We start from the raw sequence: 16,516 nt of genomic DNA, 5'->3' as shown, positions 1-16,516 counted from the left end.
ATTTTACTAAAACATACACCAAAAGCAGCAGTATTTTCATGTAAATGCTTTCAAGGGGGAAAAAGGGAACAAATGGAGCAATTTTCATTTTTCTGAAAATGTTCATTCCTGTAATGTTTGTCTGAACATGAACCCACATGCATAATGTTTTGTTATCGAGTATGTTTACGAAAACACAAATGTACACGTTCCTCACATCGAGATTATGATAAACATTCTTGTGTCATTTTCACACTCGAACTTCTTGTCTCTAAAATAAAAATACTCTGCACCACTTCACCAAAGGAGTCCAGATACACAGTTAATCACTCAAAATGATTGTTATTATTTTCACAACCGCAGTATAAATGCTAATGTTCACCTAAACGTTTACATATTTGTCATTTACATTTCGACTGTGTTTGTTCTCAGTGCTGCTGTTTGGTATCTGTTCTGTTAAATACATTAATTTGAATTGAATTTGGATGACTTTTTATTTCTGATTTTGCCTTTCTCTCTAATATTAAGTAACATTTGTATTTTAAGAAAGAACATATGACCTGTGATTAGTACAAGATAAATAAAAATAGCAGCATTTCCCGAGGTTCTTTTTAGTGAAATACTAGCATGAAAATATGAGTTAACTATTAGTCTGACAGCTTTGCACAACACTACATTCTACACGAAGTTAGGCCTTTAGTCAGAGAATAAAATGTATTCTTAATGTCGAATGTCCTCATGAAACATATTCATGAAGTGACATTAGCCCAACAATTCCAGGAACTGTTATTACCAGGAACTTATTTACCTGGAGAAGAGAATTCCTGACAATCTGTGTGCTTTGCATTTCCACTGCACCTCAAAGTTCCAGAAAATGACTGTTATATGTCGCCGAGTTGAAGCCAAACTGTGCTTCTCTCTCTGGTGGTCTGTCGCAAGACAGGTCTGGACCCTCAAAGCATCCTTCCCTCCCCCCGTCTCTTAACTCGCTCGTAGGAGCCCTCCACCCGCTTTACATCGTCGAGAATACCACATCTTCTTCTACCCGGGGGCCTCTTGCCCTCCACTCTTCCTTCGAGCATTAGAACAAGCAATTCTCTGTGTCGGAGTGTGTGTCCGAGCCATGCTTTCTGTCTTCTTCGAATAGTATCAACTAGCGATCTTTCAATCCGCCTTAAAACTACTTCATTCGATACTTTGTCTGACCACAGGATCTTCATGGTCTTCCTCCACAGCCACATCTCGCAACTCTCTATTCTGCTGATCTCTTCCTTACGCATTGCCCATGTTTCAGCACCATAGAGTAGAGTGCTCCAGATTACCGTCTTGATTATCCTCTTCTTCAGTGGCAAGCTAAACGACTTGGTTAGGAGCTCTTTTCTCTTAGAGAACGTGTCTTTTGCCCTTGCAATACGCGACTTGATCTCCACGTCGCAATACCCATCTTGCGTTAGTATGCTGCCAAGGTAGCTGAATTGTCGGTTGGTCAGAACTCGCAGAATGACCTTTGAGGCGTGGACAACCAGGCTGATGGTTCTGTGTTCGTCGCATCTTGTTGTTTGAGGTCTTTTCTCAATGCCGCCTTCATCCAGTCCTCCGGCCAGTCCACAAGTGCCTTGAGCCCTTCAGCCCCCAAAACCTTCCACATTTCAGCTGGTACTCCGTCAGCTCCCTCCGATTTCCCATCAGTTAGATGATCGATCGCCTGCAAGATTTCCTCCTTCAAAATATCAGGACCACGATCGTCTTCGTCAACCTCCTCCTCCAGCTCCAAGGGCAGCTCATCTGGTCTCTCTCCGCTCGCGTATAAATCCTCTATGTATTCCTTCCATCTACTGTTGATGTCATTTGCTTCTGTCAGTAAGATTCCATCTTTACTGAGCACACTATCCTGCTTCTTCCCCTCGCGCTTTTCCTTGGAGAGCTCATTCACCTTTGCGTACACCAAGTCAGATCGGCCCATTCTTTCCAGATCTTCCAGTTCGTTGCAATGAAATTCCCACCAGCTACTACGAGCTTTGTCTGTTTCTCTTCTGAGCTCATTGTTCAATTTCCTGTACATCATTCTACCTTGTACCGTGTTTACGTTCTTCCATTTTCTCCTTTTCTCCATCTTATCCAGCATCTGCTCGGTGACCCTTGGCCTTTCTCCGTGTCACGTAACCGATATTCTCCTCTCCACTCTTCAGTACAGCACTTTTTAGCATGTTCCACCTGTTCTCCACGGTATTCACCACGGTTGCACTAGGCTCGTTCCCATCTTTCAGATATATATCTACATCTTCTGCAAACTTGTCACGGTAGTCCTTTTTGAGGTTCTCCCTGTTCCATTTCTTGATCCTTTTACTGCCAGCAACTCTCTTTAGTCTTAGTTTGGCTTACATCATCACTAAGTTACCCTAGTCGCAGTCTGCTCCTACACTGTTCTGATACCTCTCTCTGACAATGATGTAATCTATTTGTAAACGACGAATATCTCCTAGTGCCTTCCACGTGTATCTCCTTCGAGGGTGGTGCTCGAAGCAAGTATTAGCAATTGTGAGACCTCTGCGCCTGTAGAAGTCTACCAGCATGTCACCTCTTTTGTTGCGTCTACCAAGACCAAAATGGCCTGTCACTAAGCCGTCTTTCCCTTCGCCTACAACTGCATTCCAGTCACCTAGCAGTATCATATAATCATTGCCTTTCCCAATGTTCAAGACTTCCTCGATCTTGTCATACATCTCCTCTATTTCCTCATCAGGATGAGCGGTGGTAGGCATGTATACCACCACTATCATGATGTCAACTGGTTCACCACGCAACTTAACCCTCATAAGTCGGTCACTGAGTGACTCATCTCTGTCCACACATTGTGCAGCATGGCGGTCTAGTATATGGGCCACACCCCTCTCTCGTGTGGTTCCTCCAGAATAAATGACTCCCACGTCATCACTATAAAAGTCTCCTTTCTCCTTCCAACGCACCTCGGTCAGGCCAAGGATCTGGATTCTCATTCTCATTCTGGTCATCTCCTGTGCTTAAAGAATGGAAGAATTAACAGCATAAGAGTAAGACTGCAGATTGCAACAAGCAGAGTATAGCATATCAGGGAACTATGGTGGCCTTCAGTCTTCAGTTACTACACAGATAAAGAATAACAACATCCTTTTGTTGTTATTCTTAATTTGCATAATTAGCCTCTTGCTTCAAAATGGAAAAAAAACAAAACATGTTCTTGGCTTCTTTGTTCATTCCAGCTGCTGTAGAAATGTGTTGGAGCAAGATGGCAGCCTGTGTAAAGCAAAGTACAACCTTCATAAAAAGCCTTTTTCTAAGGCTGTAAAAACCAAGCCATTTTTATTTTAAAGTGATAATAAACTTGTACTAACATAATTATGTATAACCTCCCTTAAATGTACCACTGAACCATAAACCATTGTCACATACATGTTACAAGCATGTCACAGGAAGCTATTTCTTATTTTATGGAAACGCAAAACTTCAGAACAACAAAAGCAACTCTGCCATGTCGTCTGTGAGCTCTTGTATCATTGTGTGTCCTTCATGTTAACAGTGTGGTTAAGGTATATTGCATATTATATAATCTAAAACTGTTGTGGATGGGAGTTGGAGTCATTTTCACATGTATACCACCAGCGTACATGTGTTAACTGTTAAATAGTTGTGTGTTGCTGCCAGCTACCGTACAGAACCAACAATGCATTCTGCAGATGCTTTTTTATCTTCCGCTCCAACAGTTACAGATATCATTTGTGGCCAGCAGAGAGCAGCACGTCCTCTAGTTTTCTGTCTACACTCACACACACACATTAACACATACTTATATTTCAGTACTGTGTGTAAGGTTCTTTTATTTAACAAAAGCTTCAAGAAAAGAAACTTAATAATGTAAGAGCTTTAAGAACTAAATCGTAACATACTGTAAGACTTCTTAAAATCACAACCAGCACGGCCGCGTTTGTTTAAGCAGCTTTATGGGCGTCTCTTTGTGTTTTCAGTCATACAATCATCTTACATTACTGCTGCTGTTGCCTCCATCTGTCTTGACATGAAACAACCCAAACACCGCTCTACTGAAACACAGAGAAAGAGAGTTGTGTGGAGCTTAATCAGCACTGTATGAACTACTTTGACAATGGTTTGATAAAAGACTTGTTTCTATTTTTTAAAAAATGACACACTGCAGTTTTAAAACGAGAAACAACTGCTTTCTCGCGTTGTTTTTGTCTGATTTCAGTGATTATACATTGTGTTTCACCCAATGACACTTGGATTTTAAAATAATAAAATCAATATTATCCACATTATTTTTAAGGAACATGCACTGAGGAAAAGGAAACTGAAAGTTCTTGAAAGTTATGCTCCTTTTGCTAATACAGTACAGGAACCATGGTTTAAAAACAGAGACCTCCTTATCAGACAGACCGAGACTCAGAATCTAAGTCACAGCTTTCTTGGTTAATCAGGATTCATTGGCTGCACCTGTGTTCTCCCACAGCTGAGGGCAATCAGCCCAAGCAGGAGGTTATAAAGGCAGGTAGGAGAGTTCTCCTTCTTCAGTGAGGATTTGTGACTAGAGGGTGAACGTCTTCAGTTTCTGTTTTGACTAATACTAAGTTGGTTGTGTTGTGCAAGTGTTGTTTCTCCCTTAAATAAGTTCTTAAGCATAAAGGTGCATTTGTGCTGTATTTTGTTAGTTTCCAAAATCCTTCCGGTTCATTTTTCCTGGGAAAACATAACACATAGAAGAAAATGCTCCTACAAAATAATGAAATGTGGGATAATAATATGACCTTTTAATTGCAGCACAAGTATAAAAAAAATGGTACATGGTACTTAAAATACTATTCCTTTCACTTCAGAATGTGAGAAGAAACGGCACAGATTCTGGATAACAAAGATTTGCATACACATATTAGCCAGCCTACATTTGTAATACAAAGTGTTCTCTGGTTACATTTTAAAACAAACAATCTCAATAAAAACAGATCTACAGCATAAAAAAATGAAAACCTATAGTAATAGGAAAAGTTCTTCATGCATTAAAACTGTGCACAAAAGCATGCTTTGCTTAATGGCTAAAACATATATTAAAAAAGCTGCTGTGAGTAGAGGCTGTAACGCTCTATTTCCCAATGATGACATTTCTGTAGCCTTTGACGTGACACAACTTGCTGCTGTTGAAGTCGACCACCAGCTTTCTCAGGCCAGAGTGGTTGGGAGTGAAGTAGATTTTCACCTTAGCATCTTCCCCTGGTCCCACTGAGGAGTCCAGCCTGTGGGATAAATATTTAAACATTACTTCTGTGACTTTATCACAGTCCTCCGATTGCATAAATACTTTGACAATCGATTATCACTGACAGACACATTTGTGACTATTATGGAGACAGAGATGTGTATAAACTAAACAAGAGGTACAACATGCTCACAGTTTCATGACTGCTGTTGGCAAATAATTGTACGGAATATAATCTTGTGCTCATGCAGTTCAAAGCTGCATTCAAGCAACGTTTTTGACTGGCTACTTTGACCAAAATATACAACTAATCTTAAAGGCGAGATAAGTCGACTGAACTGCGCTTGCTCAGGATATGAGCCGCTTCATGATGGAGAACACAAGCATTTCATGTCAGATGTCTTACAGTTTCTTCCTACATTGAGACTCTCGTACCTCTCTGAAATCACACGGCCCCCGGTGAGGTTGGCCCCCTCGATGCTGAAGCAGCAGTCCTCCAGCCGCTCTGGCAGTGGATTGTGGAGGGTGATCTCTGCTGCCAGTTTACGACTTATCTTTGGTTCACCCAGGATCTGCAGAGCACAGCCACCTCCAGATATTAGTCATTCAAAGTATCACCAGAGTACAGGTTTATTAGGGCTAAGGTAAACAGAACTGATAAACAGAACCTTTATAGCCAGCTAATATAAGAATATGTTGTAGACATCACTCACAGCTGAATGTGAGCTTCAGTGTTATTTCCTGTTGCATGTAATTAAGTTGCATTTCCACAGAGCAGGACGAGTGCAGTTCAGCTCCCCACGCAAAAGAGCACACTGTATAAATTGTGTCCAAAGGCTCTCACGTATAAACTGAATAAACACTAAGTGTGGGACAGAATTGTTTTGCAGCGTTTTCTCAGCGTTGACCTGGTGTGACAATTCTCTGTTGATTAATCATTGGACTGCAGTGTCCCCCGTGCTACGTGACCCAACGGAACTGTGCCAAAAAGTTGGATGGTACAGGTTGATTACTTTGGCCAGTCTAAGAGTGGATTGAAGGTTGTTTGTGTTGAATATTTATATATATATATATATATATATATATATATATATATATATATATATATATATATATATATATATATATATATATATATATATATATATACATATACATATATATAGTGAAGGTGGAATAGCAAGGTATATCAGGGTTTACCATTCCTAACCGCACCATGGTGAGCTGAACTGGACTGTATTGCTTGACAGAAATGAGGCTTGAGTGAGTTGAATGAGTTTTCACAATTGAAAGGGCAATAATTGCAGGAGATACTAAACTGAACCAAAGTGCCCTAAGTGTTTTTTTTGTCTACTCACTCTGACTTTAATGTCAGGATTCTCCAGCACAATGTTCCTCACTGCCAGTGTTGCCTCTTTGGTGGCATAGTCAAACAACAGAGCTGCCAAACGAATCAAGTTGTCCTCGGTGATTTGGCCTCCATATTTAGAGTAGTTCAGTCTGAGTGGAACACGCCTCTCTAGAAAAACAAGAGACAACATGTTTAAAAACACCAGTTTAGTATGTACAGCACCGACGTGGTCGGCTTGGTTGTCTCACCTCCTCCTGGTGAGAGTTCAACATTGAGCAGGTCTTTAAAGCCACAGTTTTGTCCCAGGAAGCCATTGTAGGACACAGCGCAGGAGCCAAACACCAAGCGGCACTTCTTTGCGCTTTGCGTGTTGTTCGTTACCACAGCAAACACGTCGAAGTCGCAGCCCTTCCTCATGTCTGCCGTCACCTTGATGGTGAGGTGCAGCCCTTCATTCTGCTGTTGGTGGAGCAACTTGTTTTGGTGGTTGGCTTTCTTGAAAGCCTCCCGCTCTTCATCAGAACCTATGCAGATGCAACAAAATCACACAATGAACTACCATAAGCGTTTATACCGTCATACTGCTGAACATCCCATGTTTTTTAGCAGTAGAATCCACTTCTGAAACTTTAAATGAGTGCTTCTTGCTGCTTTCAACCATACTCCAACCTGTTGCTGCAGGTTCACTTCAGCAGCACTATGCTGCGATCATGCTTCCCCTTTTGCCTCGGTCAGTCTTGACATAAAATAAATCAGCGTGGGAATGCCAGGAAGGTAATCAGCATTGTGTGGATTGCATGTGATTTATTTAAAGTTTACACACTGTATTTTTAAGAGTTGGAATGAATCCATAGTTTTGACATTTTGGGAATTAGATTTGTGTCCCTACCTTCAGGGTACTTGTAAAGATGAGTAATATCCTCTCTGGCGTCACTGCCAACACTCTTTGTGCTGATTTTCTGGCCCACTACTGTAGTAGTAGTGACCTTCGAAGTGCTGCCATCTTTCTTCTTCATGGAGGTGATGACATCAGCGTTGACCTCCGCAAAGACAAATGGGGCATCGTACTTGAACAAGAGCTCTCCGTCCTTGATGGCTCTCACAGGGATGGGGCCGCAGCAGTACACTCCTGAGAGAAAATGCCAAAATAAAGACAAATTATCAAATTTGATGAGCATTTCCCTTTTGAATGAAAACAACAACATGAATGCCGTGGTGCAGTTCGTTACCTTCACTTTTCTCCTGAGGTGTAGGGTCGCTGGCCTGCCAGCCATTAAAATCAGGTTTAAGGTCGGGCCTGGTCATCCAGCTCTCCACCCAGCAGTGATAGTTCCTATGGATTTATTACACACCATCAGCTTGATTCCTGTATTTACACTTATCTGTCTTTTGTGACCATTTAATCATAACACTGCCTGCCTGCTCTTCTTCAGGTGTCATTACCTAAAAAGCTGATTTAACTAACCCACAATGGTGTAAATCTCTTCTGTTGACGTTTACATTAAGTATACAGTATTTATCTCCAGTTAAGGCTCCAGTGTCACCCCCTGATGATTGTATGACTGAAATCAGCATTGTGTCAACTAATTTGGTAAAGTAAATGTTTAAATGTTACGCACTAGAGCTTTAATGGTCAAATCCGGGGCATTTTACAAATGTCTCCTTATTCCCTAAGAAATCATCAACTACCGCTTTATCCTCCACCAGAGGGTCGCGGGGGGTGCTGTGCCAATCTCAGCTACATTGGGCGATAGGCGGGGTACACCCTGGACAGTTTGCCAGTCCATCGCAGGGCCACACACAAAGATAGAGACAAACAACCATTCACATATGGTCAATTTAGAGTGTCCAATTTACCTAATCCCCATATTGCATGTTTTTGGACTGTGTGGAGAGAACCCACGCACACATGGGGAGAACATGCAAACTCCATGCAGAAAGGCCCCTGTTCCAACCGGGGCTCGAACATTTATACAGTAAGACAAACACAAAATATTTACATAAGGTCCAGTGGGTTAAAATGAATAATTATAATAAGAATTTTAATTTTTTTATATGGTTTGCATTAATATGACGCATAAATCTTCATTTGTTACATCATTTCTTACTGTAATGTATGTGCTGTGGTGCAACATACATATACCGTTTGAGTACTTACCAGATCATTTCTCTGGACTGAATGAGTTCTCCATTTTCATTGATGAAGCGTTCAATAACCAGGTTGCTGTTGGTGTCGTGGGCTGACATGTAGTTGGTGACGACTCGGCAGGGAATGCCAAGAGCTCTGAAAACTGACAGGGAATAAAAAAACTAAAACCTTACATTACACGTTATGTTGCATCTTTTTGATACAAATCAAGTTTGCTGTTCAGTGATAGGCTGCCAAACTGCACTCTGCTCTATCTTACCTGAGCAGGCCACTGCAGCAAACACCCAGCACTGTCCATAGCGCACAGGTTGACAAGCTTGTGTGTCCCAGTTGCGCAGAATCTCCACACTGCCTCTCCAGAACAACGGGCTCACACCTCCTTCATAACCATCTGACCATTTTCCCAGCAACACCCCTTTGTCATCATTGCAATTCACCTGAAAGGACAGGTAAAGGAGTGCACTATTAAACTTGCAGTATTTGCAAATAAATTATTTCTAAACAGAAAAGTGCACAAGAATCAGAAAACAAACATGTCTCACCATAGCGCTGAGCACTCTGGACACATAGATAGGATTTCTCCTGCCTGAGCAGTCTTTGCCAGGATTTTTCAGGCATTTAGGATTCATATCCAGAATCCTCAGACAGATGTCAAGAATCCCACTTTCAAACTGAAAAAAAGGAAAATGTACTTTACGTTCACTCTTAGTCAACTTGAAGGCATGTCCCTTTTTGACAACTTTTGAAACAAATGTAAAAACCCAGCAAATAGTGTTTGTTGTTTTGGGAGAAAGCAACCCACTATTATTGCTAAGTTCAGCTGTATCAGCTATAAGAAAACATGGACAAAAAGATAACAATTTTTCAGAGGCTAAATGAGACCGCCTGCTGTAAGACATAAATATTTATTTTCATGGGGAGTTACAGTTAGGCATTTCAGGTCTGGAACACATTAGTCATGTGATAAGTGGATATTGCCCTGTTATCAGAGTCAACACACTTCTTCATTACTCCAGCACAATGTTGGCTTGCCTGCTTGTCTTAGCATGCATGATGATGTTGTGTGAGGAGAACAGCATCGGTGTTGGTGTTCGTACCTGGCCAAAGTTCCAGGGAGTAGCTATGGGATGCTTGTAACTTCCTCGGAAAATGATCCCATCCTGAGACAAGACGTATTCTGCCAAACTCTGCTCATCCTCCATGTAAACTGCATCACCTGTGACCAGGACACATCACCATCAGTACAACGTCTGTCCCCCTGCATGTCCAGACTGTTGGACATGTAGTAGGCTGGTAGGCTTTAGCATTGGAGACAAAATATATACATATTTACAGCATTTTTTCCTTTAAGAATAGCTCCTTGCTTTAGGACCCTTTCGTGCTGGGAAAGATCAGAAGGTCATATAGTCTCATACATGTTCATTCTATATGAGTTGTAGCTTTCCTAACACTGTAGAATCAGGGGGAATCCACACATTGTGGCCTTATCTTTTTGTATCTGAGTAAAACTGCACTCTTTTTTTGTATTAAAAAAAACAAGATATGACATGTGAGACATAAAGGTCCAGTGTGTAGAGTTTATTATATATAGGCATTTAATATACAACTCCTGAGTTTGTATGCAAGTATAATCTGTTTGAATGAAAAAGTAGTTTGGCTTTCGTAGCCTAAGAATTTGCCTTTTAATATGTACTTAAGGCAAAGGCTTGCTTTAATCAAGACCACCATCTTGCAACACCATCTATGGCAGCAAGAATGAACAGATGGCTCTGCCCACATAAACACAATTCCTAAACAAATAAAGAAGGAGGAGGAAGCAGCAGAGAGAGAGAGAGAGAGAAAGGAAGAATGGAGTGTTGTGAGTGTTTAAATTCTTTAGGGTAGGTGAAGGCCCTAACAGTTCCCTGATGAAAGGGTAAGTGGAGGAACTGTCTCATCATTAGGTGTCATTTGTCCATACACACTGGACCTTTTTAAGATGCTTGCACAAAAGTTTTTCAACGAGAAAGAAAGAGCCAGACTACCTGGTACCCTTCTAAATTCAGGTCTTAACGCTATGCCAAGCCGACAGCTGCTTAAGTGACTTTTCATTTATGAAAAAGAAACAAGACTGGAGTGATTTGCCTCATGTAAACGATTCCCAAAATGTCAAACGACTCCTTTTGAAATCCTGGTTAACTTGCAGCCTTGTACCTCCAGTAAATCCATGTCACCACGGCTCCTGAATATCTGCCGTCATGATCCCATTCTGGCATGAAACGTGATCAACAAAGCACTTTGGAGAAGAACACAGGATTCATGGTATGACAACATGACATATGGTCTGTTCACTCACCTGGGCACCAGGGGTTAAAGAGCAGAATGAACTCGATCCGCGCTGAATGACCCAGGGTCAGTGTGTAGCGGCCTATAGGGGCATCAGGGGCGCAGCAGATGGACACGGCCACTGTGTCCCCAGGAGGACTGATGATAGCAGCGCTCCAGCGGGAAGTGTCAACGTTGGCAGACAGACCAAATACAGCCCTGGTGCCATACTGCTCATGTGGCTGAGGACCTGCACGCGACAGAAGATATTAGAATCCTGCGTGTGTGGGAATGGGACTTTTCCCAAACCATGTTAAATTTAGAGCAAACATCTGAGGAATGTTCTCATGTACAGGCAGAATAGCTGTGTAATGGCACCTAATTAAGTGTCATGTCTCCCACATTAGATCTTTGAATTCTTTTAAAGTTATATTGTGTAAAAAAAAATCACATACTTAATACAGGAATTTAAAATCATTCATAAAGGACAGGAATGATGTCTGATTTCCTCCTCAATGTGTGGCCTTATGATTCCTCTCCAACCCATTAAAATGTACTTGACTTTAAAAGGCTGATAATGTTATCTGTGATTATTCACATGGTTTCCTGTTTAAAGTGTGCATGGCAAGCAAACACTGTCTTATCAAACACTACATGACAACTTTATCCAAATACTAAGAGTTGAGTGGAGTGAGAAGAGAAGAGATTTTTTTGCAGTTTATTTCTTTTTTCATATTCTCGGAATCAAAGTATCTGGGGCTCCCAACAATAACAGCAAAATCTACCCGCACAGATTTGAGGGAGAGGTTGAGCTTAACAATGGAAACAACAACAGAACCTCTTGCAAGTAATGGTAAGTGCTTTCAAAGTAAAAGGCAGTAGCAGTGCAACTGATGAGAGAAAAGGGAAAATTCCCTCTTTCCCTTCCTTCCTTTTTCTCAGTGCAAGGACATGACAGTGTTTTCCGTATTTCCCCCTCATTGCAAGGTCATTATAAAAAGGTAAAAGGTCTGAAATTCCTCTTGTTTGTAAAGCTCCACTCCACTGTTACATACTTGATACATAGCTTTGTGAAATAATAACTCTAGGTCTATTTTCCAACTTTCTCCTTTAACATTTGTTTCAGTAACTCAAACACAGATTGTCATTGGCAGATATTAGAATATGATGATTAGAGATTATAATAAGTATAGAGTTGCTGAAGGAGTTGTACCTGTTTCTGCAACAAAGTCAAGTGAGCTGAGTCCTGGCTGATAATTCCCGGAGCGAAGATACAGGCTGATTGTGAACACTTGGCCTCTTCTCACGATCAGACGATCTACACCGTTGAGATCAGTGCGATGGTCAGTGTTGTTGAATTCACTCTCCAGGTCACAGCGGTCGATATCCAGAACTTAATTGAAGGAATAAAGAAGAAGAAAACATTAAAACAAATGCTGCTTTAATGCAGTATCATATATACATATACTTTATTCTTGCAGCCTTATTCAAGTGTTGGAGAGGATCATTTTCAATTTCATATTCTTGAATTGTTTTGCACTGTGTAAAACATATGCACTACATCTGTTTTCTGCTCGCCTATGCTTAGGAGGATATAAGTTTATGGAGTATTTCAATGGCCACAGTTAATTCTTCATGGAGCTGTAAAATGTTTAGCAGGTGTGGGACAGAGACGCTTGGACTTTCACAACAGACTTGTGGAGAACTATAAACTACATTTAATGAGAGTTTAGATTTCCTTATGTTGTTTGTTATGTCAGTTGGCCTCTCCATCCTTCACCTCATCTGAGAGTAAAAGGTGGATTGTTTGTTTGTTGTTGATGATGCAGCATCACTGAATATGTTTTTTTTTTTTACATTTTCTAAAAATGTGCTTCTTTCCCTCCTTGGTTAAATATTTGTAAAGGTGGTAAACAACCGCAGCAAATTATGTGGACTTGCGCATGCAGTCATTTATGGTAAAATGACTGCATGCGCACACAAGGTTTTCTATGAACTTACTGTGACAGGAAGAGAATAGACACACAGACAGTTTCTTCCAATGAAACGTGCAAACATAAATCCCCTCCCTCTCTCCACTGCACTAAGTGTGACTTAGTGAATCCCTCCATTGGACTTCTTGTTTGTAGGAAAACTACAAGAAACACTACTGAATAATCCACAGTTCTGCTGCTGATGATGATGACTAACTGTCCACTGAATGTTTCCGGAGGTCAGTGTCTCTCCCGTAAGTCGTACCTTAGTGTTCAGAAAAGAAAAGTCCTGGAAACGGGCAGGAAGTGGTGGAGTCACGGCTGGGTTTGACTTAAGTAAACAAAGACAAAGCTGCAAACACTTCTTGCTGTTTTACATGAATTCCGTGGGGGTCATTCCTCTACTTCTTAAGGCTCTGATTTTACTAATCTTAACCTTGGGCCATTAACCATGAGGGTCTTGTTTGTGTTTCCAATTGTGGCAAATGCTTTCAAGATGACTATAATGCTGTACCTATCCAAAGTCAGCTGGAGCTTTGGAGGCAGAAGACTTTGGTGTTTACATTTGATGGCACAGGGTTTGAGTTGAACCATATACTAAATAGATAAATACTTGACATGTATTCAAGTTATTAAGATGATGTTATTTTCTTTTTCTTTTGGAGCAGTGAGCTTTTATTCACACCCCAAAACACAAGGTAAAATACATATTGAAACAGATGCTCAGCTGTCCACAATGTAAAAACAATGATGAATAACATATGAAAGACTGTGATCCAGAACCTGATGATGCAATGTGAGCATATGACCTCATCCCCTCTGTAATGATCAGTTTGATTTTCTCCCAAACTTCACAGTTACTGTATAAGTCTTTTCAGGTGAAGCCGTTGTGCTCTGTTCCAGATGGTGTGCATAAGTGGTGCGAAGCCAAAGTGAATACATTTCATTAGCCGCCAGTCTGTTCTATAGGGTCACATAACTTGCAGCAGCGCAACGATCTGATATAAAAAGCAGAAGGCAGAGATTCCTCAGCCGTGACCTTGACTCCTTCACTCAGCTTTACATAATTCACATGCCCACTCCTAGCTCCCACTAACTCCCACAAAGCAGCCGACTCTGGCAGCAATGACGCCAGCATCAGCCTAATAAGGCAAGTAAAACAAAATGTCATTGGTGTCAACATGGGTCGACTTTAAATCCTGGAAAAACAAACACACAAACAACCAACACAAGAAAAAGAACTTTTCATTCCTGCAGGTAACACCCATGCTGATTCATGGACTTCATCACAGACACTTCTACTGTCTATTCATCTATATACACATTCTGCAAAGGTGTTAAAAAAAGACACATTTATTTTCCACATTAGTATTTCTTAATGAATAAAATTAAAGTCTCTATGAAAGATTAAACCAATGTTGGCTGCAACGAAGCGTTAAACAGCTGCAACTCGTTCAGAACACTGCAGCTCGAGTTTTATAGAACGAAAAGATCAGGGCACATTGCTCCCATTTTAGAGTCTTTACACTGGCTTCCAGTCACTTATAGAATAGACTTTAAAGTTCTGCTGCTGTTCGTCAACAAATCACAAAATATGTCATTATAATATGTCATTATAATATAATAATGACATATTACAAGAAGTTAAACTTTGTAGAGCCCCGAGATTGACTGACTCAGGTCAGATAGTTGACCACAGAGTTCAAATCAAACATGGTGAAGCAGCATTTAGTTGTTTTGCTGCACAAAAGTGGAACAAACTCCCATTGGAAGCGAAATCAACACCAAATGTGAATATTTTGAAATCCAGGTTAAAAACACTGTTTTTTCTCATATGTTTATGATTGAGCTCTTTTAAAGCATTTTTATGAGCACTTAAATTGTTGTTTCATGCTGCACAATCATAGTTTGTGCTCCATTGCGCCAGTTATAATTGGGTTTGGTTGAAATTGTACATTTTAATGTTTCCAAAAATTGAAATTTGTTTATTATGTAAAGCACAGTGATTTTCCCTTGTAACATGCTAATATAAATAAAGCTGTCTTGCCTAATGATTGATCAATCGGTCACATTTTGTCTTGATAAACTGATTAGTTGCCTGGGTCCATAAAATGTCCAAAATATTTTAAATATGGCAGCTGTAATGTTACGTCTGATGTCATGATTCAGAGTGAACCTGCAGGTTTGGGATGTTTGAATGAGTTTGCAAGGACTTAAAGCAAACTATTTGTAGTGTGTTTGTGTGTGTGTGTGTAAAGATAACTGCAGCTAGCTGGTGGAGGCGTTCAGCTGCTATCACAGGCATTTAAGTCCCAAGGCAACAGCCCTCCGCTGAAACATCGGGGTGAAAGATTTTTCAGATGCTCTGGTCTTTAGATCTCTGAATGTTTGCTTGAAAGAGCAGCGTGAGGTGAACAGATGTCGTCACCTCACATTTGTCACCTTTGTTATTGATGACCGCAGCAGTGACACGTGAAAGCCCAACATGACTTTCACTTATCTTACACAAAACAAAACTGCACATTAACAGGAAAAGCGGGGAGAACTTGTTGTATAAGACCCCACCTGTTAAATAATGATACATTTAAAGTGTCAGTGACATTTGGGATCCTTTAATTGATTTACCATGCTGTGAATTCACTATATTGCCGTCTGACAGCATAGTAAATCTGTGAGAACATTCAAAAAGCTCCATGTATTCAACACACAGTGAAGAATTATTGATATTTTTTTTTTAATTTAGGCCATCTCTGCTGTCCCTCCTCACACCAAATCAGTCTTGTATAAAGTACCTTAAAGGGATATATAGAATATGACACTTACTGTACTTGTATCAAAGCAATTTTCTGATATAAAATGTCCTTAAGTTAAGTTTCTCTCATCTCCCTCTGTAAACAGGCAGCACACTGAATGCTGTCTATTGTACATACAGTAACACACTGACTATGCATACAGTAAGTATGTATCATACAACCCCACAAACTGAACCATCTCTGTAACAGTGAGCAGTTTTAGTTCTTGTAAAGCTTCAAAAAAAGTAAAAAAAAAAATTTTTTTTACAAATGAATGTCATACAAAACTTAATGTTCTCTTACCTTGAGTCATGACTGCTGTGTCTTTGACTGTGTCTTCAGTGAGTGTCCAGCTCAGACTGGGACTAATGTCTCTCACCCTGTCGTTATCTGGGTTTTATTTGTGGTCCTCCTCTGCAGTCAGGCTGGTTGTGGGCGTGACGCGACCCTCCCCTCCAGAGGGGTGGGGGGTGAAGAAAGCAACTCATGGGGTGAGGGAGGGCACGCATGTGTGACATCAGTGATTCATCACTTCAGACAGAACGTTTAAGGTCAGCTATGACGTCACTGAACAGCCTTTAATTGTTGCAAAAGTCTTTTACTGATGAAATAATAAAACAGTGTAGGTTTTGTTTCAGTTAAAGGCACAGTGTGTACAATTTATTGATGATGTTGGGTGTTGCAGATGACGTTCCAAACCTATGCAGTTCTCTTTCACTTATTATA

General features: G+C 40.6%; 1 protein-coding gene across 1 annotated transcript; it reads right to left on the bottom strand.

Annotated features, from left to right (window-relative positions):
• Positions 1-4,756: 4,756 nt before the first annotated feature.
• On the bottom strand, positions 4,757-16,165 carry tgm2b (transglutaminase 2b). The gene is made up of 13 exons (XM_044022971.1): positions 16,094-16,165; positions 12,239-12,418; positions 11,057-11,275; positions 9,819-9,937; positions 9,264-9,392; positions 8,981-9,158; positions 8,731-8,863; positions 7,802-7,905; positions 7,462-7,701; positions 6,821-7,096; positions 6,580-6,740; positions 5,657-5,793; positions 4,757-5,258 (listed from the first exon to the last, which is right to left on the bottom strand). The coding sequence occupies exons 1-13, from the start codon at positions 16,101-16,103 to the stop codon at positions 5,108-5,110; spliced, it is 2,037 nt and encodes a 678-aa protein (XP_043878906.1). The 5' UTR covers positions 16,104-16,165; the 3' UTR covers positions 4,757-5,107.
• Positions 16,166-16,516: the final 351 nt, after the last annotated feature.

The sequence above is a fragment of the Solea senegalensis genome, linkage group LG4, assembly GCF_019176455.1.
Source record: "Solea senegalensis isolate Sse05_10M linkage group LG4, IFAPA_SoseM_1, whole genome shotgun sequence".
Classification (NCBI taxonomy): domain Eukaryota; kingdom Metazoa; phylum Chordata; class Actinopteri; order Pleuronectiformes; family Soleidae; genus Solea; species Solea senegalensis.
The sequence above is the reverse complement of the archived record's forward strand: the minus strand, read 5'-3'. Positions and strand labels throughout refer to the sequence as shown.

Bases quoted from the DNA above. Each gene is read 5' to 3' on its own strand.
- tgm2b (XM_044022971.1), bottom strand. The intron at 9,938-11,056 runs GTGAGTGAACAG...TCCTGGTCACAG, and splicing joins CTTTAACCCCTGGTGCCCAG to GTGATGCAGTTTACATGGAG. The intron at 5,259-5,656 runs GTACGAGAGTCT...TTTATCCCACAG, and splicing joins GGCCGTGTGATTTCAGAGAG to GCTGGACTCCTCAGTGGGAC.